The sequence below is a fragment of the Eretmochelys imbricata genome, chromosome 2 (assembly GCF_965152235.1).
Source record: "Eretmochelys imbricata isolate rEreImb1 chromosome 2, rEreImb1.hap1, whole genome shotgun sequence".
Taxonomy (NCBI): Eukaryota; Metazoa; Chordata; order Testudines; family Cheloniidae; genus Eretmochelys; species Eretmochelys imbricata.
Window position 1 is genome coordinate 14,993,421 of NC_135573.1, and position 26,677 is coordinate 15,020,097.

At 41.3% G+C, this 26,677-nt stretch overlaps 1 protein-coding gene across 4 annotated transcripts in view; it reads left to right on the forward strand.

Annotated features, from left to right (window-relative positions):
- ZFAT (zinc finger and AT-hook domain containing) overlaps window positions 1–26,413 on the forward strand; it is a 140,117-nt gene extending 113,704 nt beyond the window's left edge. For all 4 annotated transcript variants that reach the window (XM_077809760.1, XM_077809762.1, XM_077809763.1 and 1 more), the window contains exons 14-16: window positions 9,287–9,410; window positions 12,118–12,248; window positions 24,152–26,413. In XM_077809760.1, coding sequence (XP_077665886.1) covers window positions 9,287–9,410; window positions 12,118–12,248; window positions 24,152–24,391 — 495 coding nt within the window. In that variant the 3' untranslated portion in view covers window positions 24,392–26,413. The remainder of the gene's footprint in view (window positions 1–9,286; window positions 9,411–12,117; window positions 12,249–24,151) is intronic.
- The last annotated feature ends 264 nt before the right edge of the window (window positions 26,414–26,677 follow it).

The window sequence follows — 26,677 nt, forward strand, 5'->3', positions numbered from 1 at the left end:
ACTCGCTGTTGTCTACCGTACAAGTTGAACAGTTATCCTCCCCCACACCTTGGAGTATGTTTAGAAGGACTCCTCAGACTCTCAGATATTGGTACATGGTTTCCCTGTCTACTCTAAAACACATAACTGTGTCTCTTACACTGATTAATTGGCAGAGGATAGACCTCAAACGACACCCACCTGACAAGAACACAGATGGATGCCTCCACCAATATCCTTGTTGGGACCTTTGGGCATTCTGTTGTCAACAATTTGCAGCAATTCTTCACACCATCGGAGGGAGCAAAGAAGGGCTCATTCTCCTCTAGCATAGCTTGTGGCAGAGGTGGTTGAGGGGGAGACCTTGGTGGTGCAAAAATCAAGGGCAGACAAGGAGTTGATGCCTTTTACAAATATTTCCTCCTCATTGCCTGATGAAGCTGTGATGCCTCCACTGCCTTCTGTGGCAGATAACTTCAGGCAGTTCTAAGAACTGATTAAGCGAATTGCTGAAATGCTTCAGATTCCTTTAGAAGAGGTTCAAGTATCCAACCATAAACTCCTGAATATTTTATAGTTTAGCATCCATTCTGGTCAGTGAAACTCTTATGGAACCCACTAAATCTATTTGACAAACCCCAGCTACCACACCACCTACCTACAAAAGGGCAGATAAAAAGTATCCTGTCCCTGCCAGGGAATCAGAGTTTTAATTTTCTCACCTGGATCCAGATTCCCTGTAGTGGAGGCTGTTAATGAACAAAGCAGATAACATACCTCAAAGTCCACCTTGTACAGCAAGGACCACAGGAGGCTTAATATTTTTGGCTGCAAATCTTACTCTTCAGCCACACTTCACTTTAGAACAACGAACCATCAGGTGCTCATGGCCAAATTTGACTGTTTGAATGGCAACAAATTCTATTTCTTTATGGATCATCTGCAAGAGGAACATAACCAATTTAAGGCCATTATTCAAGAGGGTCAGCTCCTGGCAAGAACATCACTCCAGGCCTCCTTGGATGCTGCTGACACTGCATCATGTTCAATGCGGTGTTCATGAGAAGAGCATCTTAGCTTTTGGGCTTCCCAAGTGAGGATCAGAGCACCACTGAGGACCTTGCCTTTGACAGTCACACTCTCTTTCAAGATTTGACAGGTACATCTCTCCACATTCTAAAGTACTTGAGCTATGTTAAGATCCTTGGAAATTTATACTGCTGTAAATTAAAGGAGATTTAGCTGGTCTCAGACAGCACAAAGAGCATGCCCAACCCCGTATTCAACTTATTGTGGAACAGCTGAGCCCTGAGCCAAGAGACCAAAATACTCTAAAAAGAAACCTCCCTCAGCTACAGCTACATCTTCTCAGCCATCCACAACCTCTAAGTGACAGTTTTGATGACTTGGTCGAGAGTCTCAACCCCCCGATTGACTTGGATTTACAGCTGCAATATCAAACCCCATCCCCTCCTTTCGGATGTCGCCTATCCCATTTTCAAGCTGCATGGGAGAATATAACATGGGGCAAATGGGGTTTGGAAGCCATAACATTTGGCTGCACAGTCCATTTCAGTTCTGTTCCCTCCTATCCATTCTCCCTCCCCTTCCCTGTTCAGGGAACCATCTCATGATTAATTGCTGACATGAGGTTGCCTCACTTCTGTGTGTAGGAGCTATAGAACCAGTTCTTGTGCAGCACAGGGGAAGGGTATTGTATTCAACATACTTCCTGATTCCAAGTGGAATGGAGGTTGAAGGCCAATTTTAGATCCCAATATCTAAACAGATATGTGGAACAGCACAAATTCAGGTTGGTGACCCTTTCAGCAGTAATTCCCTTGTTAGATTCAGGAGATTGGTTTGTGATTCTCGACCTACAAGATGCATATTTTCATGTGGCTATTCACCCTTCACACAAGAGGTTTCTTTTATTTTCTAATCAACAATGATATCTACCAATACCAGGTGCTTCTTTTCACCCTATCTTCTGCCTCCAAGATATTCTGGCAGTAGTTGCCATCCACCTACATCGTTGGGATATAAATGTTTTACCGTATCTGGATGATTGGTTGATTGGGGCAGATCTTATCAGGAAGTGGTGGTGGCCATAAATGTGACACATTCTCTCCAGAAGACATCCCTACAAGTCTTGACATTGGGAGTCTCAGGAAGAGTATGCTTCTTCATCATAACCATTCCCTATTCAGGGCATCCTGGGGGATGCAGTACAGCAGAAAATATCATCTCTGCTCCTGCTTCCAAAATCAGGTCTTCTTTCCCTCACAGACCACCTCAGGAAAAGAAAATGGTCCACTGGGACATTGAACAGGATGACATGCAAGAACCAGATTGCCATTAGAAGAGACTGGACATATCTACATCTTCCCTGGATGAAGCCATCGCTCCAGTGGTCCCAACCCAGCCAGACAATTAACACATCTTTCAGGAGTTCACTGGAACAAACAGTTGACACACTGGAGATTCAAGTACAGGAGGAGTCTCAGAACCAATTGGTCATCCTGCACTCCTTGATCCGTGGCAGGTGTGCAATGCCAATAAATGAGGATGTATTGGAGCCGGCCAAAGAGCTCTGGTCATCCCAGCTACCATCTCCCTTCAAAGGGGCTTGAGTACTTTTATAACCGTCCAACAACTGGATCCCTAGTTCATGAGAAGTCTAAACTGCAGAGTCCACCAAAATGACACTGGGGTAAAGATCCAAAGAAACTGGACTACTTTGGCAAAAGGCTTATTCCTGAGCCACCTTTTAGATGTCTGTTGAATTACCATGTGTTCTAGGTTAAATAAAACTTCTTGATTTGGAGCCGGATGTCGCAGTTCATTGAGAGACTCCCTCACAGCACAGAGAGGAGTTAAACTTCTTGATAATGGAGGGACAACTAGCAGTTCACTCTTCTCTGCAGGCTTCTCTCAATGTCTGACACGGCAGCGTGTTGTATAGCAGCTGCTGTTACAATGTGCAGGGCTTCATGGTTGCAGTCTTCGGGAATATGGAAGGAGGTTCAAATGACCATGGGGGGACCTTCTCTTCAAAGGCTGTGACCTATTTCATACACACACTGTCAAAGCCCTGCACACTTTGAAGGACTTAAGGATCACTTTGCAATCCCTAGAAAGGTATACCCAAACCCTAAGGAGGGAACTCTACAAGCCTCACCTATCAGAGGCAACCCTCCCCTAATATTATGGATAACTAAGATCTTTAGAGCCCCTGAGGAAAAGAGAGGTTGCAGAGGAGAAGACCCTTCTGCCACACACTCTGCACTGACGTCATGCCAGAAAATTTGACAGGATGGTTGAGAGTCTGCATAGAATAGCAGGATCTACTTTTCCCCCCATTTGGAACTATCTTTTATTTTTAGGGGGCCTGAAACCAGATTATCTCAAAAAAGTGGGTCATGGAAATTGTGGATAAGAGGTACTCTGTCCAGTTCCAGTCCCTCCCTCTCTGACACTTCCCTCTCTCATTCTCTTCAGGGACACCCTTGATAAGATACTGTTAAAGGAGGAGGAAGCCTTTATGCAATTCAGAGCAGTGGAAGAAGTCCCTATAGAATTCCAAGGTGAGGAGGGTTATTCAGATTATTTCCTAATTCCAAAGAAGAAAGGGAACTGGCATCCCATCCTGGACTTTCAATTACTCAACCAATTCATACATTGCTTCAAGTTCAGGATGGTGACCTTCACTTCTATAGTTCCTACCCTAGATCTTCAATATTAGTTCGCACTCAATTTACAGGACACCTGTTTCCAGATAGCAATTCACCCAGCCCATAAGAAATACCTTAAATTGGCTGGTTGCTAGTCACATTACCAATACAGCATGACTTCTTTTGGTCTCTCCACTGGTCCCAGAGTATTCATCAAGTGCCAAGCATTCATGGTGGCTCCCTTAGGGAGGAAGGATGTGCATGTCTACCTATACTTCAACAACTGGTTAATTCAAGGACAGTCTCCTCAGCAAGTGAGCAATTCATCAAAGGTAGCCTTCATGCTGTTCGCTGCTTTGGGTTTCAGAGAGAACAAGGAGAAATACATTCTGACCCTCACTGAATAGATTTCATAGGGGCAACATTGGACTCCGCAGTACCAAAAAGCCTACTTGTCACAAGACAGATTCCTCACCCTTCTGAACTTCATCAGTCAACTCCAGGCTTGCCCAGTATGAATAGTTAGAGCATGTCTCAGACTAATGGAAAACATGGTTTACTGCTCCTACATGTTGCAGTTTGCCAGACTCCACCTACACGCCACGCAGACTGGTTGAGATCAGTGTAGCTACCTGGAAGACCCCATATAATCATGATATTTATGGTCCCACAAAAGTTGTCCCCTCGTTAGATTGGTGGAAGGACCCTCCTACAGGTGTACAGCAGAAGATCATTGTCACCATTCCTACCAACAAAGACACTGGTGATGGATGTAGCCACTCTTAGAATCATAGAATCATAGAATCATAGAATATCAGGGTTGGAAGGGACCCCTGAAGGTCATCTAGTCCAACCCCCTGCTCGAAGCAGGACCAATTCCCAGTTAAATCATCCCAGCCAGGGCTTTGTCAAGCCTGACCTTAAAAACTTCCAAGGAAGGAGATTCCACCACCTCCCTAGGCAACGCATTCCAGTGTTTCACCACCCTCTTAGTGAAAAAGTTTTTCCTAATATCCAATCTAAACCTCCCCCACTGCAACTTGAAGCCATTACTCCTCGTTCTGTCATCTGCTACCATTGAGAACAGTCTAGAGCCATCCTCTTTGGAACCCCCTTTCAGGTAGTTGAAAGCAGCTATCAAATCCCCCCTCATTCTTCTCTTCTGCAGGCTAAACAATCCCAGCTTCCTCAGCCTCTCCTCATAGGTCATGTGTTCTAGACCCCTAATCATTTTTGTTGCCCTTCGCTGGACTCTCTCCAATTTATCCACATCCTTCTTGTAGTGTGGGGCCCAAAACTGGACACAGTACTCCAGATGAGGCCTCACCAATGTCGAATAGAGGGGGACGATCACGTCCCTCGATCTGCTCGCTATGCCCCTACGTATACATCCCAAAATGCCATTGGCCTTCTTGGCAACAAGGGCACACTGCTGACTCATATCCAGCTTCTCGTCCACTGTCACCCCTAGGTCCTTTTCCGCAGAACTGCTGCCTAGCCATTCGGTCCCTAGTCTGTAGCGGTGCATTGGATTCTTCCGTCCTAAGTGCAGGACCCTGCACTTATCCTTATTGAACCTCATCAGATTTCTTTTGGCCCAATCCTCCAATTTGTCTAGGTCCTTCTGTATCCTATCCCTCCCCTCCAGCGTATCTACCACTCCTCCCAGTTTAGTATCGTCCGCAAATTTGCTGAGAGTGCAATCCACACCATCCTCCAGATCATTTATGAAGATATTGAACAAAACCGGCCCCAGGACCGACCCCTGGGGCACTCCACTTGACACCGGCTGCCAATTAGACATGGAGCCATTGATCACTACCCGTTGAGCCCGACAATCTAGCCAGCTTTCTACCCACCCTATAGTGCATTCATCCAGCCCATACTTCCTTAACTTGCTGACAAGAATACTGTGGGAGACCGTGTCAAAAGCTTTGCTAAAGTCAAGAAACAATACATCCACTGCTTTCCCTTCATCCACAGAACCAGTAATCTCATGATAAAAGGCGATTAGATTAGTCAGGCATGACCTTCCCTTGGTGAATCCATGCTGGCTGTTCCTGATCACTTTCCTTTCATGCAAGTACTTCAAGATTGATTCTTTGAGGACCTGCTCCATGATTTTTCCAGGGACTGAGGTGAGGCTGACTGGCCTGTAGTTCCCAGGATCCTCCTTCTTCCCTTTTTTAAAGATTGGCACTACATTAGCCTTTTTCCAGTCATCCGGGACTTCCCCGGTTCGCCACGAGTTTTCAAAGATAATGGCCAATGGCTCTGCAATCACAGCCGCCAATTCCTTCAGCACTCTCGGATGCAACTCGTCCGGCCCCATGGACTTGTGCACGTCCAGCTTTTCTAAATAGTCCCTAACCACCTCTATCTCCACAGAGGGCTGGCCATCTCTTCCCCATTTTGTGATGCCCAGCGTAGCAGTCTGGGAGCTGTCCTTGTTAGTGAAAACAGAGGCAAAAAAAGCATTGAGTACATTAGCTTTTTCCACATCCTCTGTCACTAGGTTGCCTCCCTCATTCAGTAAGGGTCCCACACTTTCCTTGGCTTTCTTCTTGTTGCCAACATACCTGAAGAAACCCTTCTTGTTACTCTTGACATCTCTCGCTAGCTGCAGCTCCAGGTGCGATTTGGCCCTCCTGATTTCATTCCTACATGCCCGAGCAATATTTTTATACTCTTCCCTGGTCATATGTCCAACCTTCCACTTCTTGTAAGCTTCTTTTTTATGTTTAAGATCCGCTAGGATTTCACCGTTAAGCCAAGCCGGACGCCTGCCATATTTACTATTCTTTCGACTCATCGGGATGGTTTGTCCCTGTAACCTCAACAGGGATTCCTTGAAATACAGCCAGCTCTCCTGGACTCCTTTCCCCTTCAAGTTAGTCCCCCAGGGGATCCTGGCCATCCGTTCCCTGAGGGAGTCGAAGTCTGCTTTCCTGAAGTCCAGGGTCCGTATCCTGCTGCTTACCTTTCTTCCCTGCGTCAGGATCCTGAACTCAACCAACTCATGGTCACTGCCTCCCAGATTCCCATCCACTTTTGCTTCCCCCACTAATTCTACCTGGTTTGTGAGCAGCAGGTCAAGAAAAGCGCCCCCCCTAGTTGGCTCCTCTAGCACTTGCACCAGGAAATTGTCCCCTACGCTTTCCAAAAACTTCCTGGATTGTCTATGCACCGCAGTATTGCTCTCCCAGCCTAAGCAGTGTGCTAAGGTGCACCACTGGGGTGTGAATTCTTGTGTGCACCAGAGTGCACTCACTAAATACCCACGTGGGCCCTGCTGGCGCTCACTAAAAATTCCTTTGTGTGCATTTATGTAGTGCAGTACTGTGTCAATGCACCGTAGGACTCTTCTAATGTGTGCCAGCAGGGTCCACACAGATAGTTACAGTTAATGCAGGACATGCTGGTGTGTACTAGAATTCACACCCCAGCTGGTGAGGATTAGGTTATTGTGTAGACAAGCTCTTGTAAGGCGATCTCCTCTAGACCAAATTCAGACACAAGGCCTCCCCAAGAACTAAATCTCCACATAAATATGCTAGAGCTAAGAGCCTTTTGCCTAGCATACATGGTATTTCTACTCACACTCTGAGGAACCACTATCCAAATACTGATGGACATCACTATGTACTACGTCAACAGGCATCGACAGGCTCAATCACTGCCTCTTTGCCAGGAATCAGTCCATTTCTGGGAATGGTGTGTTTATCATCACCTCACTCTAATGGCCCTACATATTTCAGATTTTAAAAACACGCAGGTGGACCAGCTTAACAGACAGTACTCACGCACTCACGAATGTTCTGTCAGTGACTCAATTCTGTGAAGTATCTTCTGTAATGTGAATAGACCTGTTTGCCATGGACAAGAACAGCAAATGCTAACTATCCACTCTGGGAGTGAGCGGGAGGCTGGGGGAGAGGGAGAATCAAGCCCAGTCTCCCTGTCAGCTGCCTTACTCATCCCCTGAGCACTGGGACTCGTGTACGTTTATCCATCCATTTCACTCATACTTAGGATCCTGACGAAACTTGATGAAGGTGGGATGCAGCCCATAATATGCTGCTAGCCCCAGCATGTAACAGTTTTGGCTACATAGTTTTCACACACCCTATAGTTGGTAGGTTCTTCAAAGGACTCATCCATTTCTTTCCTCCAATCATACGGATCCCAACCTCCTGGGACCTCGACATTATGTAATAAGGCTGATGGGGCTCCCTTTGAACATTTAGCGACCTGTTCCTTATACCAGCTGTCTATGAATATTGCTTCATAGTGATAGTAAACTCAGCCTGAAGAGTAGGAGAGATCCAAGCCGTCACAACAAGACCACCTTATACAGTATTCCATAAGGACAAGATAACATTGAGGCTTCACCTAACATTCTTGCCCAAAGTTGTTACTGACTTTTTCCTGAATCAAGTGATTTGCAAGTTTTATTTCCCAAGCCTCATAACGGTCAAAGGGAAGCTTTGACACCTTAGGCATAGTCAAGATTGACTGTTCAGGAATTTTCTGTTACATTCCTGGCCTTTGTTGAAGAATCAAATGATATCTATAAGAAGTTCCTGATTGTAACTGATTTACAATAGCTCAGTTGGACCCATTTTCACAGATAAGAGCCCATTCCACCACACTGTAAGCAGCTTCTCTAATATAAAGGGCTTTTCAGTATGACATTTGTAGAGAAACTACCTGGAGTTCAATTCACACCTTCACTCGACATGACTCCTGACAGAGGACTCCAGGTCAAATGCCTGATTTGGCTGCATTGTCCTGCAGTCCTTGTGTCAGCAGATTCTGAATACCACCTCCATGAAAAGAGATTATTGCTTGCGAGTGAACAGAAATGGGATCTGTGTGGACAGTCAGTTGAAGAAGAGTGGTTTCTCACTCTGTAGTAACTGTGGTTCTTCAAAATGTGTTATCCACTTGTGTTCTACAACCCACCCTCCTGCCCTGCTACTGCAAAATCCTATATCACTTGGATTCTGCTTTAGGGAAGGAACTGAAGTGTCGTTGTGACTGACCCAACGACTATGCCCTTGGCTATTGGGAGCAAGTGTGCTCCCAGCAAGCACTGCTCTTTAAAAGAATCTGATCTCATGTGATTAGGGCACATGCAAACCAGAAGCTGGAATACTTGTGGACAACATAGCTTTTTTTGCAAGGTAAGTAGCCAATCTTCTTGACACAAAGGGTCATTTTCTGGCTTCAAAGGAATTTGTCCAGATTTATATTGGCAGTGTAGGTAAGAGGAGAATTTGGCCCAAAATATCTTCCTTAGAATCTAACAAGTGTGTAATTAGGTTATTAATTATAAATTACATGCACAATAAAAATAAAGTCAAATTAACGTGGCATTTTGTAAACGAATTTGATGCAACTATCTGGACGTCTAATAGAAATATAAATAAGCTTATGGGGTGAAATCATGGCTTCCATTGAAATCAATGGCAAATTTCCATGAACTTCAATGGGGCCAGGATTTCTCATGTTCTTCCATAAAATATGTTGTTATAAATCTGTCATCCAGTTTTTCCTTATTTAAATTTGGGGCACCAAGTGCCCTCTGTAATTCTCAAGAGTTAAAATGAGATCATTGACCTGTTTTTTAGCTAACAACTGAAATTTCTGAGGAAGCATCCACTCAGTATCTGCACATCACAGAGGCTGAAGACGTTCAAGGAACTCAAGCTGCTGTAGCTGCATTACAGGACCTAAGATATACCTCAGAGAATGGTAACGGATATTTTTAGTTTGAAAGGGTAGACTAGATCTTCTTTTCATCAGAGTTCCCAACTCCTGTGAATACAGTGGGAAACTTGAAAAGGAAATATTTATTCTTCTGTGTTGATTTTTAAAAAGGTATTTTCTATATGGTAGTGAGGTACTAATACTGTAGTGTGGTAAACATTTCTTTGTAAGGTCACCTGTAATTGTTTTTAAAAGGACAATGTCAAGTTTTTGGACCCACAGTGTGGTTTACCAGAGGAGTTCTCAACCTCTTTCTTTCTGAGCTGCCCCCAACATGCTATAAAAACTCCATGGCCCACCTGTACCACAACAACTGGGCCTCCATTGGGTGCGGGGGGGAGAGCAAGCAGGGCAATTGCCTGGGTCCCCATGCCACAGGGGCCCCTGTGAAGCTAAGCTGCTCAGGTGGTGGGGCTCAAAGCCTTGGGCTTCAGCTTTCTGACCTAGGCCCCAGCAAGTCTAATGCTAGCCGTGCTTGGCGGACCCCCTGAAACCTGCTCGCTGACCCCCAGGGGTCCCAGATCCCTGGTTGAGAACCGCTGGTTTACCATAAAGCGGTTAGAAACTGATTAGGCATGTCAACCAAAAATTTTTTTTTTCATTTTTCATTCATATTACTGTTTATAAAAAATTAAAAATAATTACCACTGCACACCCAAATAATTACCAATGCACACTCATCTATATATACAGTGATCATCAATAAATCATCAACATTTATTACACCACTTTTTTTGACCTTACTACGGTATTTGTGGAATTTCCTGTATGAAATATAGAAAATATCATGGTACAGACAAATAGCATGACAGAATAAATGTTGAATGTTTAATTGTGATCCTCTAGATAACATTTGTGCCTTGCTGCAAGAGTCAACCAGCCAGCAGAGGATATACAGTTGAATAGTTAATCAACCGTGTTCTCAGTTAATTATGATGGTATGCAAACAAGGAAATAAGCCCACCAGAGCTGTATTGGCTTGTGTTTGACAAGAAACAGGGGAGCACTAATTTAATATTTGCTAAATGGAAAATGACAAAATCGGGAGGGAAAGAAGAAATTATTTTCAAGCTTCTGAGAGTACTAAAACAGAAGAACAAAGTGTGGGGTATGAGTTTGATGAAGAGATAAACAAGGGTCTCTGTGATGCTGCCTAGCAGACTACTTATCACAGGATCCCACTTTTGTAATGGATCCATTACTATGACTTAGTATAGTCATTCTTGAAATGTATATTGTTCACCCTTGATCCCTGACCTGAATTCGGAGGGATTATAATTTTGGGTAACACATATTTCCTTTGCTAAGCATGTTAAATTGGTAGCAGAATGGAATTTTCAAGCATATTAAATGAGGAGGTATCACTGACAATTTACATATATATATATATATACACATATATATATTTTTGCATTTTCCCCCAGTGGGAATTCTGAATACATCAGAGGAATCCTTTGCAATCTTTGCCCAGTCATGCATACATTTAAATTTAAAATAAGCATAATATGGGTTAAGTTTAAGCATAAAGCTTTCAAAACATATTTTTTTAGTTTAGTGTTTCAGACTTTTTTGTTTAGAATATTTTTTTGACATATTTCCTTTGGAAAAACTTGAAGAGAAGTAACATCTTGTCCATAGGCAGAGTTATACAGTCACACACCAGAACAAATTAAAACATACATTAAAACAAGCAGAAATAAAATAATGTTGACTCATACAAATAACAGCATGTCAACTTCTTCATATTTGAAACTTAAGTTATATCGGCCATGTTCTCCCCGGAGTGGAGTTTGGGGTTAGGGACCCAGTTATGGCCCGCTTTGTTCTGTGGGCTGCTCTGTCCCTGTCCCAGCATGAGCTAAAGGAGCTTAGTGGCTGCTCTAACATATGCAAACTGAGTATCAACATAACGTAGCTCTGCCAGGTTCTTTTCTTCCAGAGACATCTAAAACACAGATAGGTGGGCAGAAGGGATAGGAGTTCCTTACAACAAAAGGAATTTTTCACTGACTAGCTATGGCCATGTTCTGTCCCCTTCATGCTGCTGTAGGGTCATAATCTCAGTTCTGTATATTCTGTAAACTGACTATTCCTCTGTCAGAGCCCCACACACTCAGAAAATGAAAAAGTGTGGCAAAAACTGCTATACAAATAGAGTGATCAGGCATGATCTTTCTAAAGAGAATTCATTTTCCCCTTCAGCACATTACTGACAAGGGTGGTTGTTCTGGGATGAGAGGAACTGCAGATGGTCAAACATATGGCAATGGTAGACAAACAATATACTAAATAGCTGTCCTGATTATTATAACTTTAGAGTTCAGATTCTGTTAAAGCTGAACCCTTAGCAAATACTCATTTGGAGTCATAAAGCTTTGCAGCTTTGTAGTTTACAGTTACTGCTTTAAGTTCTGCCTATTGATTGTTTAATCAATAATTTCTTCTAGATCACTTTCAGATATGGATAAAAATGAACTATGCAAATGCCCGTCCTGTCCCTGAGGACACTTATTTTGTGAATACTTTCTCCCATTGATACACTATTAAAATGTCATGTTATTGAGCTGTTTTTATATATAGGAAGAGTTCTACATGTGAGGGTGGAGGCCAGAGAGAGAAGAGCATTTTGATTCACGGAGCCTTAGAGCTGTCTTGGCTATAATTGTCTTGTGCCCATTATCTTTCTAATAAGGTGAAAGACTTGACTCTACCGCTGTAAACATCCTTCAGCAAATCATTGAATTGGGGTCAGAGACCCATGATGCTGCTGCTGTTGCTTCTGTAGTTACCATGGCACCTGGAACTGTTACAGTGGTAAAGCAGGTAAGAGCTCTTCTGTTCCTTAGAAAATACACATTTTATTCTCATTAATTTTTTCATAAAATATTTATTTATTTCACAAAGGAACTTTTATCTCTTTAAATGAGAGTACAGTGAAGGCCAATTTTTGAATAAGAATTAAAGGATTGACTCATTCAGTATAATTCCATATTCTGCCACAGGCGGGTGGAATTTTTTACTTGTGTGCATAAAGGTTGGATATTTGCGCATAATAGTTGTTGATTACTTTCTCTGTGTGTGAGCTTCCAGCTTTTTCAACATAAGATGTCAAAGAACTTACTTTCAGGATTTTTAGAACAAAACTGAAAGTAGTTTTGTTAGTAAATTTATTCAGCATGTCTTTATTTTGCATTAAGCTAAGGTAGCATTAGCTCTTAAACAGCAATTTTTTTCTGAAAAATGACTGTAAACTTTACTGTAAAAGGAGCATATTTTGTATTCCCCATGTAGTCCGCTCTACTGATATTTGTAATAAAAATAAGGTTTTTGTTTTCACTTGATTGACTACTTTTCAGACTCTTAGTGCTACAGAACCAACACCACTCAGGGTTTGTCTTCATTGAACAGTTAACTCAAGTTCTAGCTCAAGAGTTACCCCTAACTCGAGTCCTGTCCACACACAAAACCGCTTAACTCGAATGTGGTGGTAACTCAAGATGAGTGACCCCTCTGGCCCTCACCAGCTGTTAACAGTGTCACTGTTAACAGTAATCCAATACTTCTTTGTATCTGGAGTATTATTTCACAGCAGGCTGCTTTCTTCTAAGGTGAGCTGACCTAACTCAACAGGATTTACTTGAGTATAGATAATTCGAATTTACGCTGTAGTGAAGACATAGTCACAGAGAATTAAGATGGATTCTGATCTTCCTTGTGCATCATTAAGATAATTGCTTACCAAGTTCCAATCAGATATACCTGTGCAATCCACTGAAGACAACGAGATTACAAAGGTGTCACTAAGAGCATATTTGGACTGAAAAATTTGATTGCTGGTGATAAATATGAGGAAAAGAAGTCAAGCATGACTTTCAGAGCCATGTGAAATTAGCAAGGTAGCTGTGGTCAGTTTCCTTTTTTCATGTGTGTTGTCTGGTGGTACGGAAGTCTAGAATTCAGGTGCCTGTAATCTGATGCTACAGCGTCTTTATATGTATAACAAGGTACATGCACTAAAAATGTAATATACTTTACATTGCTGTCTACATCAAGAAGCCATTTGGATAAAGCAGAAGTGGTTTCACTAACCTCTTTCCACTTCTTTTTCTTTCCATTAGAGGCATGGCAGCCCTCAGCTGAGGACTAAACTGAATTTGGACTCAGCTCCCCTTGCCGCAAGCTCTTAATGGCCGTTACTATTGTTGAAATCAAACTGTAGTTGATTAGGTGACAGCAGAATTCCCTTTCTGGACTAATACACTGTGCAGAGTTGCCATTAGTTTGAGAGGTAACTGCAGAAGCAAGGAGACAAAAACTAATTACCAGCCAAGTTTAGAATGTGGCTTGGTGTTTTAAAGAGCTTCTTTTTTTTTTTTTTTTTACGGGTAGATGTAATCAAATCCACACTCTGCCAACATGCCTTGGTTACCTGTTCTCAGCAACTGCACATAAGTCCTCGCTGTTAAAGTCTTTAATGACATACAACTACGATATTTGATGGGCTTTCTGTTGCCCTATTTCTCATTGCAAAGACTTCAAATGAAAATTTGGGATTCTTTAAGAAGAGTTTATTAGATGGCCAAAAAGCCATGATTCTGCATTCAAGAAAGAGGACAACTTGGGCTAAAAACCTGTCCTGGTTCAATGGAGAAGTGAAGGCAACGATTAGAAATAAACACATTATATATAACAAATATAAGAAGAGAGAAAATAGATAGTAATTGCTATAAATTAGTCAAAAGTTATGAAGAGTAGAAAATTGATAAAGTAATTTAAGACAAGTAAAATCTATAGCTGACAGAGCTAAGGACAACAAGGAGTTTTTAAAAGTATATTAGAAACAAAAGAAAACCTAGCAATGGTAGAGGCTTGCTACTAGAGGAGGATGGTAAAATTATTAATAATGATGCAAAAAAGACATTAATGTTCTATAAATACTTCTGCTCTGTACTTGAGGAAAAGCTGAATGGTGTGTTCGAATCACTTGAGGATAATAGAGTACTTATCAGTCCATTAGTAACTAAGGAGGATGTTAAACAACATCTACTAGTGATAAATATTTTTAAAGCAGAAGGTCCAGATAACTTGCACCCAACAGTCCTGAGAGTTGATCCTGTAAGAAATCTCTGGCCTGCTGATATTAATTTTTAATAAATCTTGGAATATTGAGAAAATTCCAAAACACTGGAAGAGTAATAATGTTGTGCCAATATTCAGATTAACAAATGGGATGACTTGGGTAACTACAGGCCAGAGACTGACATAGGGTCTTGGTGGCTGCTATCTAGGCCTTTTGGGCGGAGTGGTCCTTGAAGAGCCAGACATCCAAATATGGAAAGAGACCATGATGTCCCACTGACATAGGTGGGCTGCTGCTGCTGAATGGGCTTCCTTAAGACCCTCAGGGCCATGGAGAGCCCAAAGGGAAGGACACATTATTGGTAATGATCCGAGCCTATGACAAAATGCAGAATGCATTTGTGGGAGGGATAAAATAGTCACGTGAAAGTAGGTGTCTTGAAGGTGAAGTGCGATGAACCAGTCCCCTGGATCCCGGGATAGGATTATGATAGCTAGCATCACCATCCTGAAGTGCTACGATAGGATGTAGTTGTTCAGGTTCCTGAGGTCTAATGTCAGCCTTTAGTCACTGCCTGGTTTGGGAATCAGGGAATATAAACAAGGTAGGAAGCGGCTGGAAACAATAGACACCACAATTGCTGCATCTCAAGCTGTGGGTGGGTGAGAAGGAACTAGAGCGGTGGTGGGTCTGCACCGCTTTGAATGCCCTCACTTGGGAGCATGAGACTCTGTTTTGTGCAGGTGCAGACCCTGCTATTTATAATCTCCAATCAAGGGTGCATGGGCGCGCACACATCCTGTGGTGGAGCATCCATAGGGACATATATTCAAAGGAGGAGGAGAAGTTGTTTATCTAGACAGTAATTTGTGTTCTTTGAGATGTTTTGTCTCCATGGGTACTCCACCTCCCATTGTCCTTCCCCCCTGCTGTGGAGTCGTCTTGGCTGCATGGCCAAAAAAGTACTGGAGCTGTGGTGGGGGTTGCAACTCCTAATCTGCCCTCAACTTGGGAGCACGATGCACTGCTCTGTGCAGGCACAAATCCACAAACATTGCTGTTTACAATCTCCGGTCAAGAGTGTACTGGCACTCAGTTTAGCACCCGTAGGGGCAAAACATCTTGAAGAACTCAAGTTACTGCCCAGTTCAGCAATGTCTCCTAGCTAATCTAGTAATCTTTACTCAGTTTGGCATAGGAGCACTAAGCTCCTCCTCACCCTGTGCCCCTGCAGAGGTGCCACCCCACTCCCAGTACTGTGACCTCAAATCTTGGTTCCTCATAGCCCCAACACATCCCTGTTAACCTTCTCCTGGTTTCCCAAAGCCCTATGCAATCTCTCATGCCTTCCAGGGTTACGTCTACACAGCAATATAAGCCTAGGGTTAGTGGAACTCGAGTCAGCTGACCTGTGTCAGGGAACCCTGGGCTTGAGAGTCTACCTTGCATTTTAACCACAAGTTAAGGATTTTCTGATCCATGCTCAAATTTAGTGCTCTGGCATCCACACTGCAGTGCACAGACATGAGTCACAGTAACCCTATCCTGGAGTGGCTAACGCTGACCTCCCTCCCCTCAAAGTGTTGACACTCTAGCCCTAAGAATGTGTTGCACTGTGGGAAAACTCTACTGCCCACTCTGTTTCCTAACAGTGAGGGTGTTATTGATGGGACTCAGGTGCCCATAAGTAGCTCTTGAGTACATACACCACATAATTAGCTTCTCTGGTGGCTGGCTCAGTAGAATAACTGCAGTTTGAGAAGGCTTTATGCTGAACTACCACCTAATTTGAGAATTGGGCTCTCCACCTCTAAGATGAGTCACATTGGCAGGAAAATGCCCATGTGCCTCTGTCCTGAGGATAATTAGGACATCAGTCCCCAGGGCTGTCAAACTAGGTAAAATGAAATTTTGCAATTCTTAATTTTTAAAATGGGACATTCAGTGAAGGTGTTTTTGTTTGGTTGGTTGTTTTTGTCTGTCTGTTTTGAAGTTTGACATAAAATGTAGGTTTCAGAGAAAAACACACACATACACCAACCTGGCTGCAGTGTGGATTCAAGTGTCTGCTCCCAACGCATTCCCTGGGTCACTTCCTACCCTTGAGCCCACTTCAGGTCTGTCTTCCACAGGCAGCAGCTTGGCATCTCCATCTATCCCTGTAGCTGGTGGACTTTCCACAGCATAGTCCGGGATACCCTCCTCAGCAGTCTGGAGAGCTGACAGTCCTTCAGCAGGAGCCTGCGGCACACATTCATCCTCTTCCTCAGCTAGCCACAACTGAGATGATGAGTTTGTTTTTATCTGTTCCCTCCACAGAGAGCATGGACAGCAGGGACAAGGGGGTAGGGCCTCTTGGGCCTAAAGTGATTGGTTAACCCCCACTTGACAAGTGCAAGGTTGAGACACCGCATCACAATCAGTATTAATGAAAATTATTTTGTTTGAAGTAATGGGACCTTTTTTTCAGTGAAAAAGTGAGAAGGAGAATTAACCTTGTACTGAAATGATGCCAATAAGAAACTGCAACTGTAAACCACAAAACTTAAAAAAAATATTATTTCAATTACTTTCTCGCTCCAAGTATTAAATCAAATCAATTTCTTTCTTATCTTAAACACAAACATCTAGTGCTTTGGACACTCCTACTTTCTTGCTATCTTTGTAAAGAAAGGCAGCTTGTATTAAAAAGGAATTCACTCCTTCACTTTTCAACCTATGGCCCCTTGCCACTGATTTACAATTGTAAACAGCTTGACACCAATCGGTTCTTTTCCCTTCCCTTTTACACTTCAGTGTGATCTCTTTCTTTTTCTGCTAGCCCTGATGCCAGATTAGTATAAGCACTGATCCTGTATCAAATCCTAGAATCCTTTTGCTCCCCTTTCCTGCATCTTTTTCAATATTTCCATTGTCCTACAAACATACAAACAATTGTGTCCTGAATTGAGGTCGCATAGAGGCAGAATTGGCCCATGAAGAAAAATGGACCTGAAACTGAGTCATGGTAAATTACCTCATTCTATCCTTGGAAAGTACAAATACCAATTTTTGATGCTTAAAGCAGCATTTATGTGCATTCTTCTGTAACAGATTTATTCATTCTGATGTAATTTGTGTTGTAGATTCACAGTCTTTTCCTAGACCTACTGTGAAGCCTACTTTTTTTGTGTACCAATTCAACTACCTGCTTGTCCGCAAGCATACTCTTTATTCCCTGTATTCATGCTGATAATCTTTTACCAAATTCCGTATATTCCGTGTAGGCATATTATCTGGCCTCTTGTTTGTCTTCCCTCCAGAGGACTGCTTTTAAGATTATAATCCAGTCCATTCTTCTTGATCTTTTAAAAACTTTAAACAGCATTAACATGACTCTGCTGAGTCATCTGCTACTTGCCTTACCATGGACAACAGAAAAGCCTTGGACAGCAAATTTTTTTTATAGCTGGCTTGAGCCTGATGCTTTGTCAATTTTTAATTACTCTGAATTCCTAACTGTTCTCCCTGTTGTGATTTTAAGACATGGTCATATTTCACTTTCCCACTGAAAATTTTATTTCACTTTCTATCCTATAACCTTGAGTTTCTCATGTGGATTGTGGGACAAAAAAAATCACTCCAAGTATCAGCAGTATATCAGCATCATCTGTCATTAAGTTCCCACTTTGGTCCTTTAATGGCCTGACTGAGTCCTTGCTTAGAAGTTTGGTTCTTGTTTTTCTAAAACAACATTTATTTCAGATACTTCTATATCTTGTATTATTTTTATGTAATTTTTTCATTAGAAACCCACTTGTCTTAGGAGTATATTGATATCTACACTGGGAAAAATTGATTGCATGACAGCTATGAAAATGTACAGCTGCTACAAGGAAATATGCATCAAATGCCTGAGAAGAAACAAAGATGTCAGTCTGGAGCATTACCAGTATGGTCTGAAATTGACAAGACTCTATGCTGCAGGTCTGACAGCACTGGGGAAACAGAAGCTTAATCTTGTCAGTTTCAAGCCACTTCAGCACTAATGCTCCTATCAGAATCTTATCCAGGAGAAGATCTGATGAGGAGCTTTCTTTGTGGTACAGTATTTGAGTTATTCTGGATCTGTTAAAGGGAGGGTAGAGAGACAGTAGTGAAGCAGAGAAACAGATTGAAGAAAGAGGGAGATTTAGAACTAAAGAGTGATTGGGAAATAAACAAGGTTAGAGAGATTAAGAAGTAGTTAATAAAGGATGGTAGAAATAGACAAGAAACAACGTGGGGCGGGGGGAAGAATCCCAATTCAGTGTGAACAGAGGCTGTGACGAAAAAAGTGGGACAGGATGGACAGAAAATAAAGAATGGAGAATACAACCCCCTACTGTTTAAGGTTTTTGTTTGTTTGTTTTTGGTTTGTTTTTAATTCAAAATTTTTTTGCTTGACCCATTTTAAAAGCGCATGGAACAAAACAAGGAGATTGTACGCCAGGAATCAACCATGAACTGGCCACTCTTAATAATCTGGTGCCATTTGCAGTTCAAGGATGGATATATATTCTTTTCTTTTACATGTTTGTAGTTTCTTGTATATATTTTCTTTATTATTGTGTTTTGAGACTTATTTAAGTGACTATGTGGGTACTATTTTGTCTGTTTAGCCCAGTGTTAGGTCTGGAATTAATTGATTCAGTCTGCTTAAACATGCTCCTCTCCCTTAAATTGAGGGGGGCCTGATTGAAAGCCCACTGAAGTCAATAGAAAGACTCCCATTGACCGCTGTAGCCTTTGGATCAGGTCTTTAGATGTTGAGCAACCACAAGTCCTGCTGACTACAGTGGAAGCTTTTGGATGTTCATTACTTCTTCGGGTCAGGCCCTCCCATCAGAAGAAGACAACATTACTGTTTTGTTGTTAGCATTTCCTTTCCCCCTTCTATAGTGGTGGGGCTTTCATGTCTATTGTTAAATAGCTTTTTTACTCAAATTAAAGCAAAATAGACTTTCTTGGTGTATGATTGCCTAGTGTTTGAGGCTGTTGTTTCTTTAATAGCTATCCATACTTGTATGTTATTTATAGGTACATACAAACAGTTTTTTTAGATATTTGCACTTAAAGTCAAATCCTGGTCCTATTGAAGCCAATGGTTTTGCCTTTGAGATTGGGACTTAAAGCATATCTGTGCAGGTACTGAATTGATTTAATATGCCAGCAGGGCATATTGTCAAATTCCTGTTGCCATTCTTTAAGGAGAGATAAAGGACCAGATGCCTTTCAGCTGCCTCTCAAACAGAAAAGAGGTCATGGTTGGTAGCCTTGGAAAAAATGGAGATGCCAATAAAAAGAATTGAAAGTGGCATCTCCATTCATTTTGATGGCAGGAGCCCCACTGTCTCTCCCATTTTAGGGATGTAAATTAACAATTTGAGAAGATTATACCCTGTGGAACAATCTTAATAGGGACCAAGTAGAATGCCTGTAAACACTGAGTTGATTTGAAATGTAAATACCCCAAGTAACACAGCAATTTGTCAAACAAAGGATTACCGATAGCTGTCCCAAAGAGCTACCAAAAGCGAGGAACACAAGAAATAAGGGCAATAAGTCATCTTTACTCCATAAGCCCAGGGCAATAAAAACACATGAATAAAGGCAGGCGGGGTGGTCAATTTAACTTTCTTTATGCGCCATTTTCATTTCCAAAGAATATAATTGAATAAGTATTAGATTGCTGCCATTGAATTGAATGAGATTCTGTGTTCTTTTCATTTTCATGTCAACTGTGCTATATTTATGTACACACAGAAGACTATGTTAAAAATTATGTATGGGTTTTGATTTAGGATGACTAAAACAAGGCAATCCATTCAAATTGCATTATGCTTGCTTGCAGCTGTCAATGAATGTAATGCCGCTCTCCTGAGCTGAACCCCATTGTTAGAAGACTGTGTGTCCTGCAGTAACAAAGCAAAGTTAGAATGAACTAGAGTCCTTTCCTAAATACTACTAGTGTCAAGCATTGCTGTTTGTGTGCAGGTTTCACAGCCAGATGTGGGATTTTAATTGCCCTGCAAATTCAGCTCCCTATCCGAATCCTCTAGTGATTAGAGGTTTGTCTGGCCTTTTATAGTTTTGAATAGTGCATTTTGTGTGGAGGCCTTCCTTTCACACTGGATCAGCTACTGGAGTAATTAGTCTCATGAGAGGAGGTGATGATCATGCGAATGGAGATTTCTGTCTGGATTCACTTCTGTCTTCAAAATTTAAGCATTCATCTTTTTAAAATAAAGTCAGCCTTTTCTGTTTGTGTAGATATCCTTCCAAACATAAACGAAAGTGGTGCTGGAGGTGCTGAACGTAGGTGAACAATGGTGTGCATGTTTTTGCAAGTGGACTTGGCCTTCTACCTTTCAAAAACGTAGGCCAAGATTTTCAGTAGTGACCAGTGCCTCTGTCCTGAGACACCTTAAATAGGCCTGATTTTCAGACAGCAGGTGCAGAGCCTTTAAACATGTTTCAAGAAGGGCATCCAAAATCACTTCCCATTCTTTAAAATTTTTGCCCTAGCTCTCGGTTTCAACTATTTTAGAGCTGAATATTTTAGCGTAACACTCAGCTATTCTGGTAATGTGAACAGAACCTCGGTACAGTAGAAGCACTTCTCTGCATCCCTGTCATAAATATAAAGGGAAGGGTAACCACCTTTCTGTATACAGTGCTATAAAATCCCTCCTGGCCAGAGGCAACATCCTGTTACCTGTAAAAGGTTAAGAAGCTCAGCTAACCTGGCTGGCACCTGACCCAAAGGACCAACAAGGGAACAAGATACTTTCAAATCTTGGGAGGGGGAAAGGCTTTTGTTTGTGCTCTTTGTTTACGTGGTGGTTCTCTCTTGGGACTGAGAGAGGCCAGACAGAAATCCATCTTCTCCATCCCATCCTAATCCAAGTCTCCAATATTGCAACCAGTATAGGTAAGCCAGGCAAGGCGGATTAGTTTATCTTTTGTTTTATGTGAATTTTCCCTGTGTCAAGAGGGAGGTTTATTCCTGTTTTCTGTAACTTTAAGGTTTTGCCCAGAGAGGGATCCTCTGTATTTTGAATCTGAATACCCTGTAAATTATTTTCCATCCTGATTTTACAGCAGTGATTCTTTTACCTTTTCTTTAATTAAAATTGTTCTTTTAAGAACCGGATTGATTTTTCATTGTTCTTAAGATCCAAAGGTTTGGGTCTGTGTTCACCTGTACAAATTGGTGAGGATTATTATCCAGCCTTCCCCAGGAAAGGGGGTGTAGGGCTTGGGGGAATGTTTTGGGGAAAGATGTCTCCAAGTGGGCTCTTTCCCTGTTCTTTGTTTAAAATGCTTGGTGGTGGCAGCATACTGTTCAAGGCCAAGGCAAAGCTTGTACCTTGGAGAAGTTTTTAACCTAAGCTGGTAAGAATAAGCTTAGGGGGTCTTTCATGCAGGTCCCCACATCTGTACCTTAGAGTTCAGAGTGGGGAAGGAACCCTGACAATCCCCAACTCTGCAGTCTAACCCAACTTGTCGTCCTTACTCAGGCAAAACTTCAACTGAACTCGTAGAACCAAATTCTGCTCTGTTACCTTGTGCTATTCCATTAAGGTAAATGACAATAGCAAGAATTTTCAGGAGTTAAATCCTTTACCAGATGGAGCCCCATGTATTCCCACCAGTATGTCGCAGACATACTGACAGTGGGCCGCCTCTGGATAATTTAACACCTGAACTTCCTTGTTATTGTTTGACCAAGGGCTTTGTGTAGCTTGCTGAACTGAGTGCAAGTTTAAAGGGGTGTGAATTTAAGTCCTAAGAGATTGTGGGTCTCTAGAAATGGTCTGACCAAAAGGATTTTAATATTGAATAAAAAGTCAAAGGAAAAGTCAGTGTATAAAGAGAAGGATGAATAGTTAGAAAAACCATCAAATTAGAAAAGATTGTCAAGAAAACATGATGCATGTAGAACTTCTTCTATCCTTGCCAACCTCTACCACCCAGGACTCATAAACACATGTTTCAAATCTTCATTGTAGAGTTTTTCCCCCCAACTAGCGGGGATAAGAGTATTGACCTTCAAGTGTTTCCTTGAACTTGAGTGTTTAATATTTAATACTTATATAACAGTGTGATAGAAATGAGAGTTGGAAAAACCATATTGGGTCACCACCTCTCTGCTAATTTAAATAACAAGCCCTTTTTCTAATCTGCCTAATTTTGTAGAGGACATGCTTACTATCTGGCTGACCCCTTTCTTTTTCTAAGTTGCTGTTGTTTTGTATATGTTCAATGTTGCCATCGGATATGGGGTCAGACTCTTTCATCAGAGAAAGAAGAGTCTCCTGACTTTGTGCTATAGTACAAAATGGGATACAAGATAATGTATCAATCATTTGTTATCTACTCTTTTATTATGCTTTGTGTATTTGCCTGAAATGCTGTGGACTTTTGCTCTCTATCCTGGGATCTAGCTGAGCAAGCATTATTCCCATTTTTCCATGTTCTTGTTATAAGTAGGGGATTTATAGATATAGTTGGAGATATGAGACTAGCATTCATTCTAGAATATCACTTTGTATAAATTCTGTCAGTTACCTTCTTCCAGTGTGAAATAAATCATTGTTTATCGGGGTGGGGGGTCATTTCACAAAACATTTGTTCAGGTTAAATGAAACCGTTTTTATTCAAGCTTGTTTCTAATTTTTTTTTTTAAAAAAAGACAATCTAAATTAATGACATGGAGCAGCAGACTTGTCATTTATGATCCTGCTTACAAATGAAACTGTCCCTTTATTGAGCACAGCAATATTATCTAGAAAACATTTTTAAAAACCCTGCACTTTTCTTTTATCCAGAAAAATGACAGTTCCAGCCTCTTGCTGTCCCCTGTACTTTTTTTTTTTTAATTGTTACTGTGTGTGAGAGATTGTGCTTGTTGTAAATGACTGAAGCATCATGGCATTCTTTTACTTTCAACTGTGGACTGGAGCACTGTGTTCAGGACTATAGATGAGCTCTGCATGTTGTATGGATCTGGTGGTGAATGAAGATCTCTTCAGTGAGCTGTAGCTCACGAAAGCTTATGCTCAAATAAATTTGTTAGTCTCTAAGGTGCCACAAGTCCTCCTTTTCTTTTTGTGAATATGTGCAGTGTTACTGATGTGATTTTGTGACCGACTCCCAAACAGAGCTGGTTGATGTACTCTGAATTTTTATTTGTCAATGAATTTTTTGTCAAAACTCTGACAAAAAAAAAAAGTGAGGTTTTGCAAAAATGTTAAATTTTCAACATTTCTAGTCCCAAGCATTTTGTGTGTAGTATTGTACAGGCTATTCTGATGCCCACCATAGATAGAGCATTATGGGACAGATCCTTATTTAAATTATGCCACTGGGAATCATGAATAACTCCAATTATTTCAACTGAATTATTCCAGATTTACATGTAAATGTATAACTTAAAGAATTGTGATAAATTCATGTAGTCAAAGGTACTTAGTATAAATTTACAGTATACATCTGACAGATTCTTTCAAGAAATACCTGTTTGGTTTCTAGCTTGTTCATCTAATACAAGTGCTTTGATCACCACAGGACCATTTATTTATTTTAAAGTTGGAGCTTGTATAAACTCTTTATTTCCTTTTAGGTGAAAGAAGAGGAACAATCAGCCAATCACACTGTAATGATTCAAGAGACTTTGCAGCAGGCATCAGTGGAGCTGGCTGAACAGCATCACCTGGTAGTCTCATCAGATGAAGTGGAGGGAATTGAGACCGTGACAGTATACACACAGGGTGGAGAGGCCTCTGAGTTCATAGTTTATGTGCAGGAAGCTATGCAGCCCGTAGAAGAACAGACAGTGGAACAATCTGTTCAGGAAATCTAGACAAAATATTTGTAAGCAATGGCTACACAGTACTGCTGAAGCCAAACTCTGAATTTTCAATGAAGACTTAAGGACCGATACGAGCTGGGTGCTAGCAAAACTTTCAGCTGCTCCCTAGTCCTCTGGTTATTGATCAGGCTGCTGGCATTTTGCCAATCAATAACACATTCTATACATTGAGCCTCATATAGGCTGCTGAAAAAATGCTCATGTTTTTATATTTTCAAGAGGAAATATTCTGACACTTCTAAAAAATTATATCCTGCAAATCCTCAGAAATAGAGTTGGTGAGTTAAAAGCCATTTCCCCGCAGGGTAACAAAACAATATCTATGTCATCCTGCAACAAAAGGTAAGCCAGAATGCAAAAGAAAAGTGGGCTGATGGAGACTTTGGATAGCTTCCTAGGAAAACTTCCAGGTTTTGGTTTTTTAGTTTGATACCTCCCTTTAGTTTCATATGCAGTTCAAGAAGATGGTACACCTGAACTCAGCCACATGGATTTAGAGGTCGTTCAACCCTTTTGCTGGGATTTTTTCAGCACCTTTATCTTTCGAGGGTGTTCTTTTCCCCACTCATGTTTACTCAGCTATGAATTGTCAAAGAAAGAAGTGCATTACGTGTACAGTAATGTTCCTATTCTAGATCTAGATGTGAAATTACAGCATGCAAGCCCGTGAACCTGCAAACATTTCCACACGTGCTTAAATTTATTCAGAAGAGTAGTCCCCTTCAAGTCAATGGGACTACTCACATGCATACAGCTAACCATCTGCTTGCGTGTTTGCAGAATCAGGGCCTAAATAGCCGTAAAAAAACACAGTACACACATGAAAAGCAGTTGTCTGAATTGTTGTCCCTGCTGAATTAGTGTAGATTTGGTGTAATGACTTTTTTTCAGCCACAAATTGGGATTTTTCTTTTCCTCCTGGAGCCTGGTGCATTGTTTCAAGGAATGAAAATTATACTCTCTTTCAAAGCAACAGTAATCAAATAAGAAATACAAAAATGGTTTGATGGTTTGGATTCTTTAAAGTTCTAGATGACTTTAATCGCACTTCTGTGCTCTGCCTCCCCTTACGTACGGGGGGCACAGCAATGAAGGAGAGCTGTGGCACCTCTAATAATTCTGCGCCATATTGTCCTCCCTTTGCTCACATTGAGTAGTGCCTTACTTCTTGAGTAATCCCATTTATTTCAATGGAGACTAAGCTTGAGTGAGGGTGGCTGAATATTGGCCTTGGTAATTATAAAGAACTCATGTCTGATGGCAGGATACAACGTAATTATGGAACCGTATAAAAAGGCATTAAAGGGGCATAATAAATTCTGAAATGTTGGTGAAATGGGAAAATAGACCACTCCCACCTTCCAAATATACTAGAAATAAAACTGCTAACAAAATTAGACTCCAGTCTTATAAATATATAGGCACATGCTTCACCTTACATATGAATACTTTCACTGAAATCAATGGGACTACTCATATGTAATGCATGTGCTTACGTGTTTGTAGGATTGTGGCCCTGGCAATCAAATTGAAACCCTTGAGCTGTAATCAGAAGACTGTCACAGACTGACACTGGTATATGCATGTGAGATGATGCTTTGGTACTGTGAGGTACTGCCAGGAATATACATTAATTCTGAATGGCAGTGAACTGGTTATGATTTAAATACTTGGATAATAAGAACTATCAGCATCTCCTTGAATAATGACTGTCAAGTACCATGCAGTGAAATCAAACCAGTGTGTCAACTCAATGAAACATTGTTTTGTTTTAAATGGTCGAATACCCAGTATATGCCATTAAAGATTTTTGTTAATATGTATTAAAATAGACATGTTTGTAAATATACTGCTATGCTGGTGTAAAAGAAGTTGTACAAAAAATATGAAGTGTATACTGAAAGAGTTTAAAGATTCTTAGTCACTACCTGTACATAGCTTCAGATTTTCATCTTGGGCCTTGCAGTTATTTCTGACAAAATGTTTTTGTATCTAAGCTATAAAACTATTAATAATGCAGAATTGTCATGTTCCATTTGTCACCGTGCCTCCGTGGGTCACAGCTGAGAATACCAGATTCAGGACAAACTGCTGACAAACAGGGCAGACTCACCCCAAACTGGGGGTTATTCTATCATGAGTTATACCAAGCCAGTAACAAAAGTAAACTTCTGTCTCACCACACTGGTTAACAAGAAGTCAAAAATGCAGTTTCCTTAGGCATTCTGGCCCCTATTTCACCACCCAGACTCTAGACTTTATGATGAGTAGTTACTG